This window comes from Scyliorhinus torazame, chromosome 5, assembly GCF_047496885.1.
Source record: "Scyliorhinus torazame isolate Kashiwa2021f chromosome 5, sScyTor2.1, whole genome shotgun sequence".
NCBI classification, from domain to species: Eukaryota; Metazoa; Chordata; class Chondrichthyes; order Carcharhiniformes; family Scyliorhinidae; genus Scyliorhinus; species Scyliorhinus torazame.
In genome coordinates this window covers 153419047-153434949 of record NC_092711.1, presented here as the reverse complement: position 1 = coordinate 153434949, position 15903 = coordinate 153419047, and the positions used below count along the sequence as shown (strand labels likewise).

The following is a 15903-nucleotide window of genomic DNA, read 5'->3' as shown; positions in this document are numbered from 1 at the left end:
CAGGCACACAGTGGGGGTAAGGAAGGGTTAAAAACAAAAAGGTAATTAAACTGGGAATGTGAGATGAGTATCTTTGCTGAGGTTGTGATCTTTGTAGGTAGTGCTCTTCTCAGAACATGAAGTGTTGAAAACCACCAATTGGTTTTGGATCTTTTAGTTCCTGCCTTCAATGAGACCTCGCGGGCTGCAGAAATTCCTCTGGAGAGTCGCCTTTGCCAGATTGACTCTCAGTATCACTGAGATAACATTAGAATTCTCTACCTGAGAGTTTACAGCAGTTCTCCATCCACTCTGCCTTCCAACTGCTTGTCAGGTCTTTGTGCAGGGTTTCTAGCTGTGGTATGAAGAGAGAGAGGTGGGTCTGGTCTTCAGGACCTTTTGGGGTTCTCAGGAGAGAAATATCAGACTAGGCTTTTCCCAGCCTTTCAACAGAGGATTAAGCTTTCACAGGCTTGGCTGGAGAGACCGCTTGCAGCATTGCAATCCGAAGTCACTTTCACAGGCCTGTGTTATGGGCCAGGGTTTAGTGAACCCCAAAGTGTATCATGGAGTTCACCTTACCCACAGGTTTTAATAGATTGTGGTATGGGGAGCACACGGCCACTCTACAGGTGTGATACAGCAGAAATTGAAACGTTTTTTTTTAAGCAAAACAATGTTTATTCTATTAACTCAAGTTAACCTTCTTTTTAAAACATACAGTGAACATCTTAGCAACCATCAATTCAAATACAACCCCCAAAGAATGCAACACTAAGTAATCCTTTAAGCTATCCTTTTAACATGCAAAAGACTTTAAAAAAACGTTTAAAACACAAAGATCAGGTTGAAATTCACTATTGAGAGCAATTATCAGTTTTAAATCACCAAAGGATCGATTTACAGTCTTTAGATTACAGAGAGCGAGACTAATACACCTTCTGGCTGTGACAGCGGCTATCTAGCTCTGAAAATGAAACTAAAACATACCCTGCAGCAAACAGCCTAAAACGAAAGTAAAAAGCTGACAGACAGCCCAGCTCCACCCACACTCTGACATCACTGATAAACACCCATTTCTTAAAGGTACATTTCTTAAACACCCATTTTTTAAATGTACTCTCACATGACGCCTGGCTAAGAATGTTTTAATCACCAGCCTTAGCTGATAGTGAGAGTCCAGAGCTGCTCACTCCAGGGTTTTAACAGAACTAAATTAAAATGGATTCTGTGCTGCTTCTTCGCAGAAATCTCGGAAGCACTCTCCCAATCAAACTTGTAAACTGAATGTGCCCTGGAATTTCAGGAGCATTGGTTAGCTGCTAGCCAAGTCCATCAAAATGATATCACTGGACTATGCCACATAGCACATTGCACTGAGGGCAGTTCTCTTGGGCCAGTTCAAGTAGCACCAGAGGGGTTTCAGTTTAAAACCAAAGCCTGCAATTTCATAGCAGCCAACAAGACAGAAATTAAAAAGGAAAACAAGGGGCAGGTAAGGATTCATAAGAGGTTCCTTACAACATGGCTATAATGGGTATCGCTAAAACAGTACCCATTAACAAATTGTTATTCATAATACATTCAACATCAATACTATATACATGTGTTAATCCCCTGAGTTGGCATCCAGGCAACCTATGGTTGTGACGGGCTAATTAGATGTTCATTTGTAACCCACAGTGGGACCATTCCCTCGCTAATCTGCCTCAGATTTTCTCACACCTGATCAAGCACCCATGATCCATTGGTGCTACAAACATCGTTCTTATTTTCATCATCCAAAATATTTTTCCCAATTAATTGATTACTTTTTTAAAAAGAAAGAAATTTAGAGTACCCAATTCATTTTTTCCAATTAAGGGGCAATTTAGCATGGCCAATCCACCTACCCTGCACATCTTTGGGTTGTGGGGGTGAAATCCACGCAAACACAGGGAGAATGTGCAAGCTCCACACGGACAGTGACCCAGAGCCGGGATTGAACCTGGGACCTCTGCGCCGTGATGCAGCAGTGCTACTCACTGCGCCACCGTGCTGCCCCCCCCCCAATTAATTTATTAATGGAGATTGCATGATTTCCCAATAGAGCGGCCAAGTTTTAAATTACCCAGGTCTGTACCCAGTTGAGTTCACTGAATCCCTTTCCCCTTCCCCAGAATCCTTTTTGCTGTAAGCTGAACGTTCGGACCTTCAGGTTAACAGTTGCTAGATCAATAGAATTAATCATTGTAGTTCTGGTATTAAATGCCGTAGTGGTATTCGTCAAGCTGCATTTTAACCTGTTTTGTTCCTCGGTGCAGCTATTGGCCATGTCTCGCCGTTATAATGGGCAGCTTCGGTCATTGAGGTAGGGCTATGTCTGTAATGTTTAGGACTACGGGCACCAGCTCATGGTGACATTATCATAGAAAATCTTATTCTCATTAATTAATACAACCCCATCTCTGGTCCTGGACTCGTGGTTGGATGAAGTGGGCCAGTTGACACGGGTGGTGACGAGGTCTTGACTGCTTCTTCTGTGGTGATGTCGAGCGAGCGGGTACACCTCCCATTCCTGTGGTCATCAGTCCCACGAGAATAGATACGGCTGTTAACATTCTATAAACTTAAACAAATGCCCACCCCAGTCGTCACCGGTTGGCTACTGCTAATGTTCTAAAAAACAAGATCAATTAGTGAGGTGCTTTGGTTGTGACCAGTGTTTCTAGCGCCCACCTCCTTGGATGTCCAGCATGTATCCCTGGTCATAGTTACTTTGCACGGTCCCACTCACTTGGGTGGAATCCGGGTTTGTCAGCTGATAACATTTTCTTTTAAAGTAGTTTTCGCATTCCCGAATTGTCACTAATTCAAACAGCAGTGTGGTTGGCTTTTAGATTTCCATTACATGTATTTCATCTCCTCTTCAAAAGAAGCCTTGTCCTTGTATCCATAGAAACCATCTCAATTCCCTTTTACTTTCATCCCGCCTTGTCCAACTATCACCCATCTTGTTCTTGCTCTCCATTCACTCCGCCGTAATCCGGCGACACACAGGGCCACATCAACCTCCTCGAACGGATCTTTACCCTATTCACTTCCTCAGCTTCCATCTGCAAATACAGACATGACCCTTTTCCTGAATGTCCAGAGATCCCACTCAATGATACTGGGATGTTTCCCTCATCCTTAACTACTGTAATTCACCCATTGAAGGAATAGACTCTTCCCTCTAGCGTCTGACACTGTTTTCAAAAACAACAATCATTTTCACAGCTGTAAATTTCAAACAGTTCATTCTCTTGTCGCTCGAGGACCTCAAAGACAGAACACTGCAAACTCCCAATCCCTCACTGCAAATTTAGACACACACAGTTATCACTTTTCATAATTCCCTAGAAATATGGGACACATATTAAACAGGCAAGGAGTAAAACTGAGACGACACATGAGCAGACTATAGGGAGCTAACAAGTCATTAGATCGCTCACACAAACAGCACTTACACACACACAAGGAATCATACACACACAAGGAATCATTCACACAGGAAAGGATTTGTGTTCATTTTCTCTCTATTCTTTGTTGTCCTTTCTTAATTATCTTAACCTCACTAGTGACTGGGTGGGATTTAGATTGTGGGAAACAGATTGTTACATTTTGTCAAAAATAAAGAAATTACCACCTGCAAAAATGCTTGTTCCTTATTTGGGGAGATGTGATAAACATGATATATTTCTCACACTGATTCCAAATTGCCCTGAATTACGCTTAAAATTTCCACTTTTAACTGGTCTTGTTGAATTCCTACAAATCCACAATTAAACTTTATTTAAATTAAAATAGACATCTACAGAATCACAGACACACAATTTTCTAGGCGATTTAAAACAAATCTGCTGTCTCCTGAAATGGTTAATTTCCCTACAGAACCTAAAGGGACAGGAAGACTTGGCACGCAATGTGTGTCCCCTTTCGCAATTTAGAACATCTTTTGGCCTATTTGCTTCAATTTCATTTCTGTTGTCTATCCTTTTCCCCTTCAATTTCCAATATTTGCTACTTAACCAAAGTTGCAAGCGATATTTTGTGAAATGAGCTGTTAACTGACTCTCAACATTTTTATCACCCAAATGTACTGGGGAGTTAAAATTGGATTGCTGCCAAACTCGTCTTATCTTTGTTTTGGAACAGACTTACTGAAACATGGGTTACTTACTTTCAAACCTATCTCATAAATCCAAGCGGTTGGAATTTTATTTAAATCAGAGTTTCACATTAGATGAAGTTTAGTTTCCTATCCAAACTAATTGTAAACATTTTTTTAGAACCTCTTACTAGCATCTCAAAGGGAACAGTAAATTCATTTGTTACATTTTTAACTATAACTGTTGTTAACTCGCCAGGACGAGGGGAGAATATATGACAATGTTTAGGGCAGCCTCTCCCTTGGTAATCGCAGGAGGAGCTGTACTTGTCCTTGTCAACTTTGGTTTAAAGTTTGCAAAAATGCTTTTTCACAGACGGAGTTTTCCTTTGAGACACAAGCCTGTATTTCATTTCCAGCAGTCCAGCTGAATGGTTTCATTTTATCGCTCAGTTTCCTGTGTCTTCAGGCAGGTAAAGTGACACCATTGCCTTTCCTCAGCAAATTTGTGTTCCTTCAGGATTAGTCTTACCCTGTGGGTTTACTAAATGTCTCTCCTTTTCCTTCAATTCTCAGTATCTATTGGTTCTGGCCACAGGGAGATGAGGCTCAGTATCCTCGGCCCAAGGGCGATTGGTGATTGTGTTTTATCCACTGGGGCGGCCCCACCCTATCTGCCCAACTGTGTTGCTGCAAACTGCAGCCACCGGCTGGACTGGATTGTCTCATTCCTTTGTCTAATTATTCACTAAATATAGGCTGCTCAAAATTATTACCCCTTTTGTTCTCTATCCTTCTTCTGACCCATCCACCAGCTTTCCTGTTCCCTAGCCGTAAGGTGTGGGTCCCAACCATCTTTCTGCATTAACTGAGATTGATGTTCCGCTATGAACCCTGTGATGGAGCTCACGGCTCCTCAATCAGAACCCGGGACATTCTCTTTCTTTTTGTATTCGGCATTATTTATTTATTTATTTTCTGATGCGACGGAGAAAGAAATATAACAAATAGACAAAAGTAAAGAAAATGCAGTGAACTATGCGGCTTCAACTAGACACTCGAGTGAGCATTGGCCCACTTGCATGGCTTCAACAACCCGAAGCATGGTACATTGGCGAGACCATGCAGACGCTGCGACAACAAATGAACGGACATCGCGCAACAATCGCCAGGCAGGAATGTTCCCTTCCAGTCGGGGAACACTTCAGCAGTCAAGGGCATTCAGCCTCTGACCTCCGGGTAAGCGTTCTCCAAGGCGGCCTTCAGGACCCGCGACAACGCAGAATCGCCGAGCAGAAACTTATAGCCAAGTTCCGCACACATGAGTGCGGCCTCAACCGGGACCTGGGATTCATGTCACATTACATTCATCCCCCGCCATCTGGCCTGCGAAATCCTACCAACTGTCCTGGCTTGAGACAATTCACACCTCTTTAACCTGGGGTTACCCCATCTCTGGATCTGTAAAGATTTAATCACCTGCTAATGCTCGCATTCCTAGCATTGTTTGGCATCATTGAATTTGTCTATATATGTGTTTCTGGAACAGACCTCTTCATTCACCTGAGGAAGGAGCAGCGCTCCGAAAGCTAGTGACATTGAAACAAACCTGTTGGACTTTAACCTGGTGTTGTAAGACTTCGTACTGTGCTCACCCCAGTCCAACGCCGGCATCTCCACATCATTTCAACAACCTGTGCAGCTTCAACCAAACGCTCGAGTGAGCGTTGGCCCATCTCCGCAGCTTCGAATCCGTCAGTCACGTTAGCGTGGCTTCAACCAAAATGGTCTGCCTGCGTTCATTCCCTGGTGCGCGGTTTCAGATAGACACTTGAATGAACGTCAGTCACGCCTGTACAGCTTTGTCAATGTTGGTCACAGCTAGACACAGTGTTCGAGCTGGGAGGGCCAGGCACGTCGAGGATCACTGGGCGCGGGGATGGGGGGGCACCACGCCACCAGGAGTGGGATAATGTACAGCACAATAAATACCTCTTTGCACAAACATTACATTATGATGCCTCTGTCACTTTCTTCTGCAATGTGGGCTGATCCCCGGTCCCTTTGCCCATCTCTCCAGGCATCCCCCCCCCCACCTGATGTGGCACCCATCCACCCTCTGGCCGTGGACGTCCCTGAGGCTCTGTCCCATCCCCTGGGTGTGCGGATGCTGCGTGTATGCTCTTGTCCCCCGCAGTGTTCAGGCACAGTGTCCAGGCATCAAGGTTTGATTGCAATGCTAGGCAATGACTCCCACATGCTACAAGGCCTGCCCACCCACGGGAATCCACTTGGCATCTGTGAAGGGCTCACTTTAAGGGCGCACAATTGCCAATTCCCGATCAGCAATAGCCTTCAGCCACACAGCCAGAGGCCTCAGCAGTCGGTGGGGTTATCGGTGGTCGTTGGGGCAGATGGGCAGGGACAAGGGTTGGCTCTGGAATGGGAACACATGATCCAGGGGTTGGCATGGTGGTGCCCATGTAGTTGCCACCCCCAGAGCCTCCCCTCACCCCTTGGCGACCCACCCCTGCAGAAGGTCCCCCACCCCCCGAGTACTGGGGCAGCATGCCCAGTGCCCCCGGGCTCTTTGCCTGTGAGCAAAGATGGCTACTCACCTCGGCTCACCACAGGAGTCCTTCTGCCTGGTGTTATGGGAGAAGCGTTTTCAGAACCCCAAAATGTATCATGGAGTTCAACCAACCTCCCCCTTTAATGGATTGCTGCTTTTGAAACACGTGGCTTGTTCCCCAGGTGTGATATTACAATTATGGACATGTGGTTTTTAACACAAAACAATGTTTATTCTATGAACTCAACTTAACCTTTTAAATAAACATTGGATCCCTTAACACCCCTTACTTCAAAGACAACCCCGAAAATAATACAACACTAAATAATCCCTCAAAATGTTCCTTCAAACATCCAAAAGACTTCAAACCTTCAAAACAGTAACACACCAGGTCACAGAATATATATATTATCTGTTGGGTGGGAGAGAGAAGCAGCTTGGTTGACTTGAGCTCCAGCACCTTGCTTTTCTTCCTGCAGCTCTCTGGAAACACACAGACACATCCAAGCTGCTTTCTCAAACTGAAACCAAAGCAGAAGTGAGCTCAGCTCCTCCTTGTGACATCACTTCAGTAATATGATCAGCTTAATCTGTTAAAGGTTCATTTCTTAAAGGTACTCTAACATGACACTGGTTTCAGCTTTTCAAAAGAAATACTATTCGGCGCCAGTGTGAGCACTTGCTGAAGAGGCCGCTGAATGACGGGAGGCCATTGGATCTGGGGTAGCTCTTGTTAATTGTATAGAAATGGGGCTGAAGTGGTGATAATTGGTTTCTCACCTCGCTACGGCGAGATCCTGATTTCACCAAGGGGAATGGGCCGGTTGCATCGCAAACTGTTTGGCGCCTGGCGCGGATCTCGTTTTCGGCATTTCCCGCTGTTCAGCAGCCTCGTTCCTCTTAATCGAGAGCGCAACGAGGCCGGAGAATCGCGCCCATAGTCTATAGTGTCAGTCGTGGCTCAGTGGGCAGCTCTCTCACCTCTGAGTCAGAAGTGTGTGGGATCAAATCCCAGTCCAGAGACCTGAGGACAAAACTCCAATCCAACATTCCTGGTCCCAGCACTGAGGGAGTGCTGCACTGTCAGAACAGCCTTCTTTCAAATAAGATGTTAAACTGAGGCCCTGTCTGCCCCTCTCAGGCGGGTGTAAAAGTTCCCACAGCCACTATTTTGAAGAAGAGCAGGGGAGTTATCCCCGGTGTCCTGGTCAATATTTATCCCTCAATCAACATCACTAAAACACATCATCGGCTCATTATCATTTGCTGTTTGTGGAAACTTTGGATACTAAGGGGCAATTTAGCGTGGCCAGTCCACCTAAACTTTGCGCATCTTTGGACTATGGGAGGAAGCCAGAGCACCCAGAGGAAACTCAAGCAGACACAGGGAGAACATACAAACTCCACACATCTCTCATTACTTAGACATGAATACAACAGAACTGTTTCTTACTATCCCTTTATCTGATTCTATGTAATCCCTTATTTATGGTTTCAAATGTTGAGGCTAATCAGAGCTTGAAGGTCTCTCTTGCCAGTACATTTATCCTCATTACACATTCTTTACATATTCAAAGTGAGCATTACATTTTTACAGCAATTAAAACTGTCTTTTAACGTAACAATTGATTTATTAACTAACTCAATTAAAGCTCACTACTTATTCAATCATCTGTTTCTGACAGGCAGCTAATTAATACAGTAATCTTCAATTAATACATTTGGTTAATACAGGATACAGTAGTTCAAAAAGACAGTTTTGTAGAATACAATAGCTTACTTTCTTACTAATTTTGATCAGATGGAACAATGAATCTTATTCTTGAGCCAGATTTTGGCAGTATATGATGACCCAGTAGCTTTTCAAAATTTTGGAATGAGTAGTTTAAACAATTTCCACTACTTCAGCAGTTTCTGGAAACATTTTGATTTATACAGTATTCATTTTTTAATTAGAAGTCCACTCATGTGCTAGAATTTAACACAGCTTCCTTGACCTTGTTACTTATGGATGAAGGTTATTTTTAAATTAAATTTTGTCACGAAGCATACCCATCGTTCCCCACATGACAGCAGTGACTACACTTCAAAAGCACTTCACTGGATGTAAAATGTGTTAGGAGATCCTGTGGTCATGAAAGGTGTCATAGAAATGTAATTTCATTTTAGAAATAGTCCCCAGACTTGGACATATCATCCTCGGCCCACTCACAATGATCATTAATAAAGATTGAGTCGTAGTTTTGTGTAACAACCATGCCTTTCACTCCATTTCAAATACCTTGTGAAAAACCAAACATAGGATATTGTGAAATTATTTAATTTGAAACAGAACGAGTTATTCTGATTTGAGATTCACAGCCTGACAATTGTGCAGGAAGTAAATTCAACTATAGCTTTCAAAATGGAACTGGACACACTCTGGAAAGAAGTATAAACTTTCAGGGTACTGGGATTAATTAGATAGTTCATTCAAAGAGGCAGAATGGGGACGATGGGCAGAATGGCCTTCGCTCTCTGAAACCAATTTGCATTTAAAGAAATTGGTAAACATCTGGAGCCCATTCCCTACGATGGGGGTAGAAGCAGAGATGATGGAATGTTTCCAAAAGGAAATTGGATGGGGACCTGAGGGAAATAAAACGACAGGGATAGAACAAGGCAATGGTGAGATCTACAGAGAGCCAGCATGGACTCAATGGGCCCATTGGCCCCATTCCCAACCCTAATTCCTGTTTGATCTAAAAAGAGAAAATTCAGATGCTCCAGTCTCTCCAACTCACTGAAGTCCGTCATCCCTGGTACCATTCTTGTAAATCTCCTCTGCACCCTCTCTTTTCCTCTTCACATTCCTATAGCAGCTTTTCCAGTCAGTTTTTATGTTTCTCACCAGTTTGCTCTCATATTCTATCTTCTCTTTATCAGTTTCTTGATCCTCCTTTGCTGAATTCTAAAACAAGTTCCCAATCCTCAGGCTTACTACTATTTAACTTTCCTTGTTAGCAACTGTTGTATCACTTTTCCTGTTGGATTTCTGTTCCCAAAAAGAATCTATATTTGGTGTATATATGAGAAATGAGAGGCGCCAAAGTTCCGTCAAGGGAGAGGGAGAAAGTGAAATAGAGGGAGAGAAGGCCTCTTGCGAGGGGCAATGTTGAGATTGAGGGGCAATATCATAGATAACCTCAGCCAGTACGACAGTTGAACCCCTGCTATTGGAATCACTCCACATCATGAACCAGCCATCCAGCTAACTGACCCCCCTCCCCCTCCCCCCCCGGCAGATATATAATAATTCCTTAAATATTAGCTATTGCCTGTCTCTCATTATACCATTTAATGTGGTTTCCCAGTCCCCCTCAGACAACTTGCCCCTCATACCCTGATGGTGTTTCTCACAGAAGAAAACTCAGATAAATTCAACAAAAACATGTAACCACCAGGGCCCATTGTCATGGCAATGTGGTATAATTTGGGACGATCCAAACAGAAATGCAAACTAAATATCGGCTCACTTCCAAACATCCCTTCACTCTGATCCTTGTGAAATTTGAAACAAGGAATTTGCAACAAGGCTCAAAGAGCGTCCGCCCACCGGAGGCAAAGCCGTGAGACTGCCAAGTCCATCAGAAAGAAACCCTACGGCCATCCCCATTGACCAACTCTCAAAATGAACAAAATTCAGTCCTAGATGTAATTGAAGCAGATACAATAACAGCAGAATCCAATCCCTGTAATCACTTGTGAACTTGTTGGTGTCTCAGCAGGTGCAATGAATCAAGTGTTCCCTTCCCTCATCGAGGGGTGATCGGCTTCTCCCCAGTGTGAACCCGCTGGTGTTTCTTCAGGCTGGATAACTGAGTGAATCCCTTCTCACACACAGAGCAGGGGAATGGCCTCTCCCCAGTGTGAATTTGTTGGTGTGACTTCAGACTGGACAACTGAGTGAATGCCTTCCTACACTGAGTGCAGGTAAAAGGCTTCTCCCCAGTGTGAACTCGCTGGTGTATCCGCAGGTGGGATAAATCTCTGAATCCCTTCCCACACTGGGAGCAGGTGAACGGTTTCTCCCTGGTGTGCACTCGCTGATGTGTCCGCAGGGTAGATGAATCACTGAATCCCTTCTCACACACCATGCATATGAATGGCCTCCCTCCAGTGTGGACTCGCTGGTGTCTCCGCAGGCTGGATAACTGAGTGAATCCCTTCCCACATTGAGAGCAGGTGAACGGCCTCTCCCCAGTGTGAACTCGCTGATGTTTCTTCAGGCTGGATAACTCAATGAATCCCTTCCCACACTGGGAGCAGGGGAATGGCCTCTCCCTGGTGTGAACTCGCTGATGTGACTGCAGGTTAGATAACTGAGTGAATCTCTGTCCACACCGAGAGCAGGTGAACGGCCTCTCCCCAGTGTGAACTCGCTGGTGTGACTTCAGACTGGACAACTGAGTGAATGCCTTCCTACACTGAGTGCAGGTAAAAGGCTTCTCCCCAGTGTGAACTCGCTGGTGTATCCGCAGGTGGGATAAATCTCTGAATCCCTTCCCACACTGGGAGCAGGTGAACGGTTTCTCCCTGGTGTGCACTCGCTGATGTGTCCGCAGGGTAGATGAATCACTGAATCCCTTCTCACACACCATGCATATGAATGGCCTCCCTCCAGTGTGGACTCGCTGGTGTCTCCGCAGGCTGGATAACTGAGTGAATCCCTTCCCACATTGAGAGCAGGTGAACGGCCTCTCCCCAGTGTGAACTCGCTGATGTTTCTTCAGGCTGGATAACTCAATGAATCCCTTCCCACACTGGGAGCAGGGGAATGGCCTCTCCCTGGTGTGAACTCGCTGATGTGACTGCAGGTTAGATAACTGAGTGAATCTCTGTCCACACCGAGAGCAGGTGAACGGCCTCTCCCCAGTGTGAACTCGCTGGTGTGACGTCAGACTGGAAAATTGAGTGAATCCTTTCCCACACTGAGAGCAGGTGAACGGCCTCTCCCCAGTGTGAACCCGCTGGTGTTTCTTCAGGCTGGAGAACTGAGCGAATCCCTTCTCACACTGAGAGCAGGTGAACGGCCTCTCACCAGTGTGGCTGCGTCGATGAATCTCCAGCTGAGATGGGACACTGAATCCCTTCCCACAATCCCCACATTTCCACGGTTTCTCCATGTTTTGGCTCTCCTTGTGTCTCTCCAGGTCAGAGAGACAATCAGTTGAAGCCTTGACCACACACAAACTGGTGAAGGGCTGGTTTAGCTCAGTGGCTAGACAGCTGGTTTGTGATGCAGAACAAGGCCAGCAGCGCGGGTTCAATTCCCGTACCAGCTTACCCGAACAGGCGCCGGAATGTGGCGGCGAGGGGCTTTTCACAGTAACTTCATACTTGTGACAATAAAAGATTATTATTAAACACGAGTATGGTCTCTCCCCGCTGTGAATGGTGTGATGTCTTTTTCAGGCTGTGTAACAGGTTAAAGCTCTTTCCACAGTCAGTGTTCTGGAACACTCTCACTCGGGTGTGTGTGTCTCGGTGCTTTTCCAGTCACACTGATGGTTAAAATCTTTTGAAGCCGCCAGATTGGGCAAACATTTCTCCTTCTAGATTCAAAGGCCGATGATACTCAGATCCCAAGGTATCGAGTGACTCTGTAAGACCGAGACGTGATAATTGAGATTTCTGTCTGTAATTCCTCCTTTTGTAATATCTGTAAAAGGAGTTTACAAAAGTCAACACTCAGTACAGGATAGAAATTCAGAACAGAGAATTCTAGTTTTTGTGGAACATTCCTTCCTCTCATTCCCCAATACCTCGTCTCCAATACCTATTCCCCAGACCTAGTCTCCAGGGAGCGGACTTGGAGGGACGGAGTTTCGGAGCTGTGACTGTCAGAAGGATGAGCTGGCTGACCACTGCACTCTGGTACAGGAGGCCATTCAAGCGGGGAGAGAAAGTGGTAGCTGATGGGGATTCTGTAATTAGGGAACTGATTCCCTTTGGAAGCAGGACCGAGAGTCCCACATGGTATGTTGCCTGCCTGGTGCCAGGGTGAGGGGCATCTTTAACCGGCTTGAAAGGATATTGGAGAGGGAGGGGGAGGATCCAGTTGTTGGGGTCCACATTGGGACAAACAATATCGGCAAGACTCGGAAAGAGGACCTGTTTGGGAATATCAGGAACTAGGAACAAAATTAAAGAACAGATCCTCAAGGGTTATAATCTCTGGATTATTCCCCAAGCCATGTGTAATTTGGCATAGGGACGAGAAAATTAGGGAAGTAAACACGTGGCTAAAGGAGTGGTGCAGGAAAGAAGGGTTCCATTTCATGGGGCACTGGCATCAGTATTGGGACAGGAGGGATCTGTACAGTTGGGACGGTCTCCACCTGAACCGATCTGGGACCAGTGTCCTCACGGAACGGATAAATAAGGGGGTAACAAGGACTTTAAACTAACAAATGGTGGGGGAGGGGAAGGTCTCAGGGGAACTCAATACAGTTCCAAAAACAAGTAGCAGGATGGTCTGGACTGGACAAATATACCGGTTATAGAGTTTACAGGAGGGACAGAGAATACAGCAGAGTGGGTGGAGTAGCCTTACTGATTAGAAATACTATCACCTCAATGGTGAGGATTGGATTTGTTAATTGTCACGTGTACCGGGATACAGTGAAAAGTATTGTTCTGTGTACAGTTCAGACAGATCATTCCATACATGAGAACAATACATAGGGCAAACATAAATATACAGGGCGCCTTCTCCTCCTCAAAAATAGCCCCGTAAACCGGCAATACTACCCCTTCCCCAGTCCCCCTGTCGTCAGCACCTCCTCCAGCAATGTGGAAGCCGGCTTTACTTCGAAGCTCTGTATCTCCTTTCTGGCAAAGTCTCGAATCTGCATGTATCTAAATATTTCCCCTTGCTCCAGCCCATACTTCGCTCCCAGTTCCTTCAATCCCGCAAAACGACCCCCAAGAAATAAATCTTTTAGTGTCCTAATTCCTTTCCAATCCCATCTCCGACAATTTCCAATCCCACTTCCCTATCTCAAATCTATGGTTATCCTCTCCTTTTTTAAGGAGAAAGTCGACATAGCTTTATTACAGGAAACTCATCTGGACGATGAGGAACACTTTAAATTGGGGTGGGATTAGGTGGGGCAGGTTTTTTCATCTCCTTTTCATCTACTTGATAGCAGGGGTATTGCAATCCTTTTTAATAAAAATATCTCTTTTAAGGTTGAAACCTGCACCAAGGACAAAGGAGGTAGATATGGGATCATTAGAGGTTCGGTGCATGGAGATATTGTTTCAATAATGAATGTTTATGGATCGCCAAATTACTCCCCGGAGGCCTTTGTGGATTTGCAGAGTTAGCTTCAACTAACTCTTTTGTGGTTGGTGACTTCAACTGTCCCTTAAATCCTCTGGGCGTTGGCCTTTACTTGTGATGAGGTGGGTTATGTGGATGTTTAGAGCACTTTGCACCTGAGGGGAGGAGATTTTACCTTCTTTCTAGTCCTAATCAATGTCATACTAGAATCAACGACATTTATATGTCAAGGACGATCCTACACCTCTTGCACCGTAGTGAACATCGATTGTGGACCATTCCCCTGTTTCTCTGGAATTCTACTCGAGGGTTCACCCCCAGGTCGAGAATGTGGAGGGTTGCTGCCTCTCTGATAAGAGATATTTCATTTACTATGCATTTTAAGAACGGGTTTGAGTTCTTCCTTTGGATTAACTTGACCCCTGGTATTCCCCCTCCATTTTATGGGAGACATGTAAAGTTTATGCTCGGATGCTGAAGAACCAGCAATGTCTGGGGGTTTGTTTCACGAAGGCCGAGCAGAATTATGAGGAGATTTTGAATAAGCTATTGCTGAAGGAGGTGAATGCGGCAAGAGTGGCTTTGGACTCCCTGTTGATTCAGCAGGTTGAGAAAGGTTTGCTAGACAGACGTTGTACGAGTTTGGGAATAAACCGAGCAAATACTTGACCTGTTGGACAAAGAAAAAGGCCGACATTGGAACAATTCCCTCTGTGTGACGTGGGGGAGGGAACAGGGTTGTGAAGACAGAGGAGATAAACAGGGATTTGGGGAATTCTATGCAGGATTATAAAGTCTCTGAAGTCTGGTGAAGTGTTGTTGGATATGGAGCATTTATTCTCTTCCCTGAAGCTTACGGAGGCCTCAGAGAGCCTCTTAATGCTCCCCTTTCTAGGGAAGAGGTCTCAAAGGCCATGAAGGAGCTGCAGCCGGGTAAAGCCCCGGGACCGCAATGGCTGTGGGTTTGAGTACTATCGGGCGCTTGAGGGTTTGTGGTTGGACCCATTGCTGGGTATGTATTGTCACTCTTTTGACTCAGGGATGCTGCCATCGACTCTTCGGGAGGCTACTATTTCTTTGATTCTGAAGGACCCAGAGGAGTGTGTCTCTTATTGGCCAATATCTCTTTTGAATCTTGACTTCAAATTACGATCTAAAGTTTTGGCGAGAAAGCTGGAGGACATCCTTCCAACAATCTAAAGTTTTGGCGAGAAAGCTGGAGGACATCCTTCCACCAATCCAAATGGCGGGGGGACCAGTCTGGGTTTATAAGGGGGAAGACTTTCCAGTAACAATGTTGGAAGGTTGCTGAATGTGATTCAGGCTTTTCAGAAATACAGTGGATGGGCTGGTGATCTCCTTCGATGCAGAGAAAGCTTTTGCTCGAGCCTCCATGAATGTCTTTAAGAGAGAGATAGAAAGATCTAGACCAAGCTTTCCAGAGTCTGCACCCTCCCTGGATTCACTTCCTTTCCCTTCAGTTGCTGCAAGTCACCAATTGAAGGTGAGAATGAGAAAAGAAATGGAAAGGGGGAGAAAAGAAAGTGTTTTACTCACAGATGTTGCAGACAAGAGGAGGTTTCAGTCTGTGTGCAGGTCAATCTCCATTCACACAAAGCCCGCGCGCTGATTGCCTGGAGTACCACAGGCCTACCGGTCATCCAATCTTTCCCATTGGTCAACGCTTCAGCAGGAAGGTCAGGGGTGAACTTTCCCTCGCACATGCGCAATCTCTCCTCTCCCTCGGACATGCGCATCCCCGGGCCGGGGGGGGGGGGAAATCACCGTGAGACTTCTCGGTCTGGCCGGAGCTGTCAGCCGGTTGCCTGGAAACCTTGTCTCGAGCAGGGGGAACAATGAGTGGGGCGGAGGAAGGTTGTTGACCAATGGGAAGAG

The 15903-nt window shown here is 45.5% G+C and overlaps 1 protein-coding gene across 1 annotated transcript; it reads right to left on the bottom strand.

The window, feature by feature from the left end:
* Positions 1-6890: 6890 nt before the first annotated feature.
* On the bottom strand, positions 6891-15771 carry LOC140422124 (uncharacterized). Its single transcript, XM_072507119.1, has 2 exons — positions 15565-15771; positions 6891-12381 (listed from the first exon to the last, which is right to left on the bottom strand). The coding sequence occupies exon 2, from the start codon at positions 11843-11845 to the stop codon at positions 10475-10477; it is 1371 nt and encodes a 456-aa protein (XP_072363220.1). The 5' UTR covers positions 11846-12381; positions 15565-15771; the 3' UTR covers positions 6891-10474.
* Positions 15772-15903: the final 132 nt, after the last annotated feature.

What these genes read in the sequence shown, in the direction of transcription:
- LOC140422124 (XM_072507119.1), bottom strand. Translation starts at nt 11,845, where the DNA reads ATGGAGAAACCGTGGAAATGTGGGGATTGTGGGAAGGGATTCAGTGTC.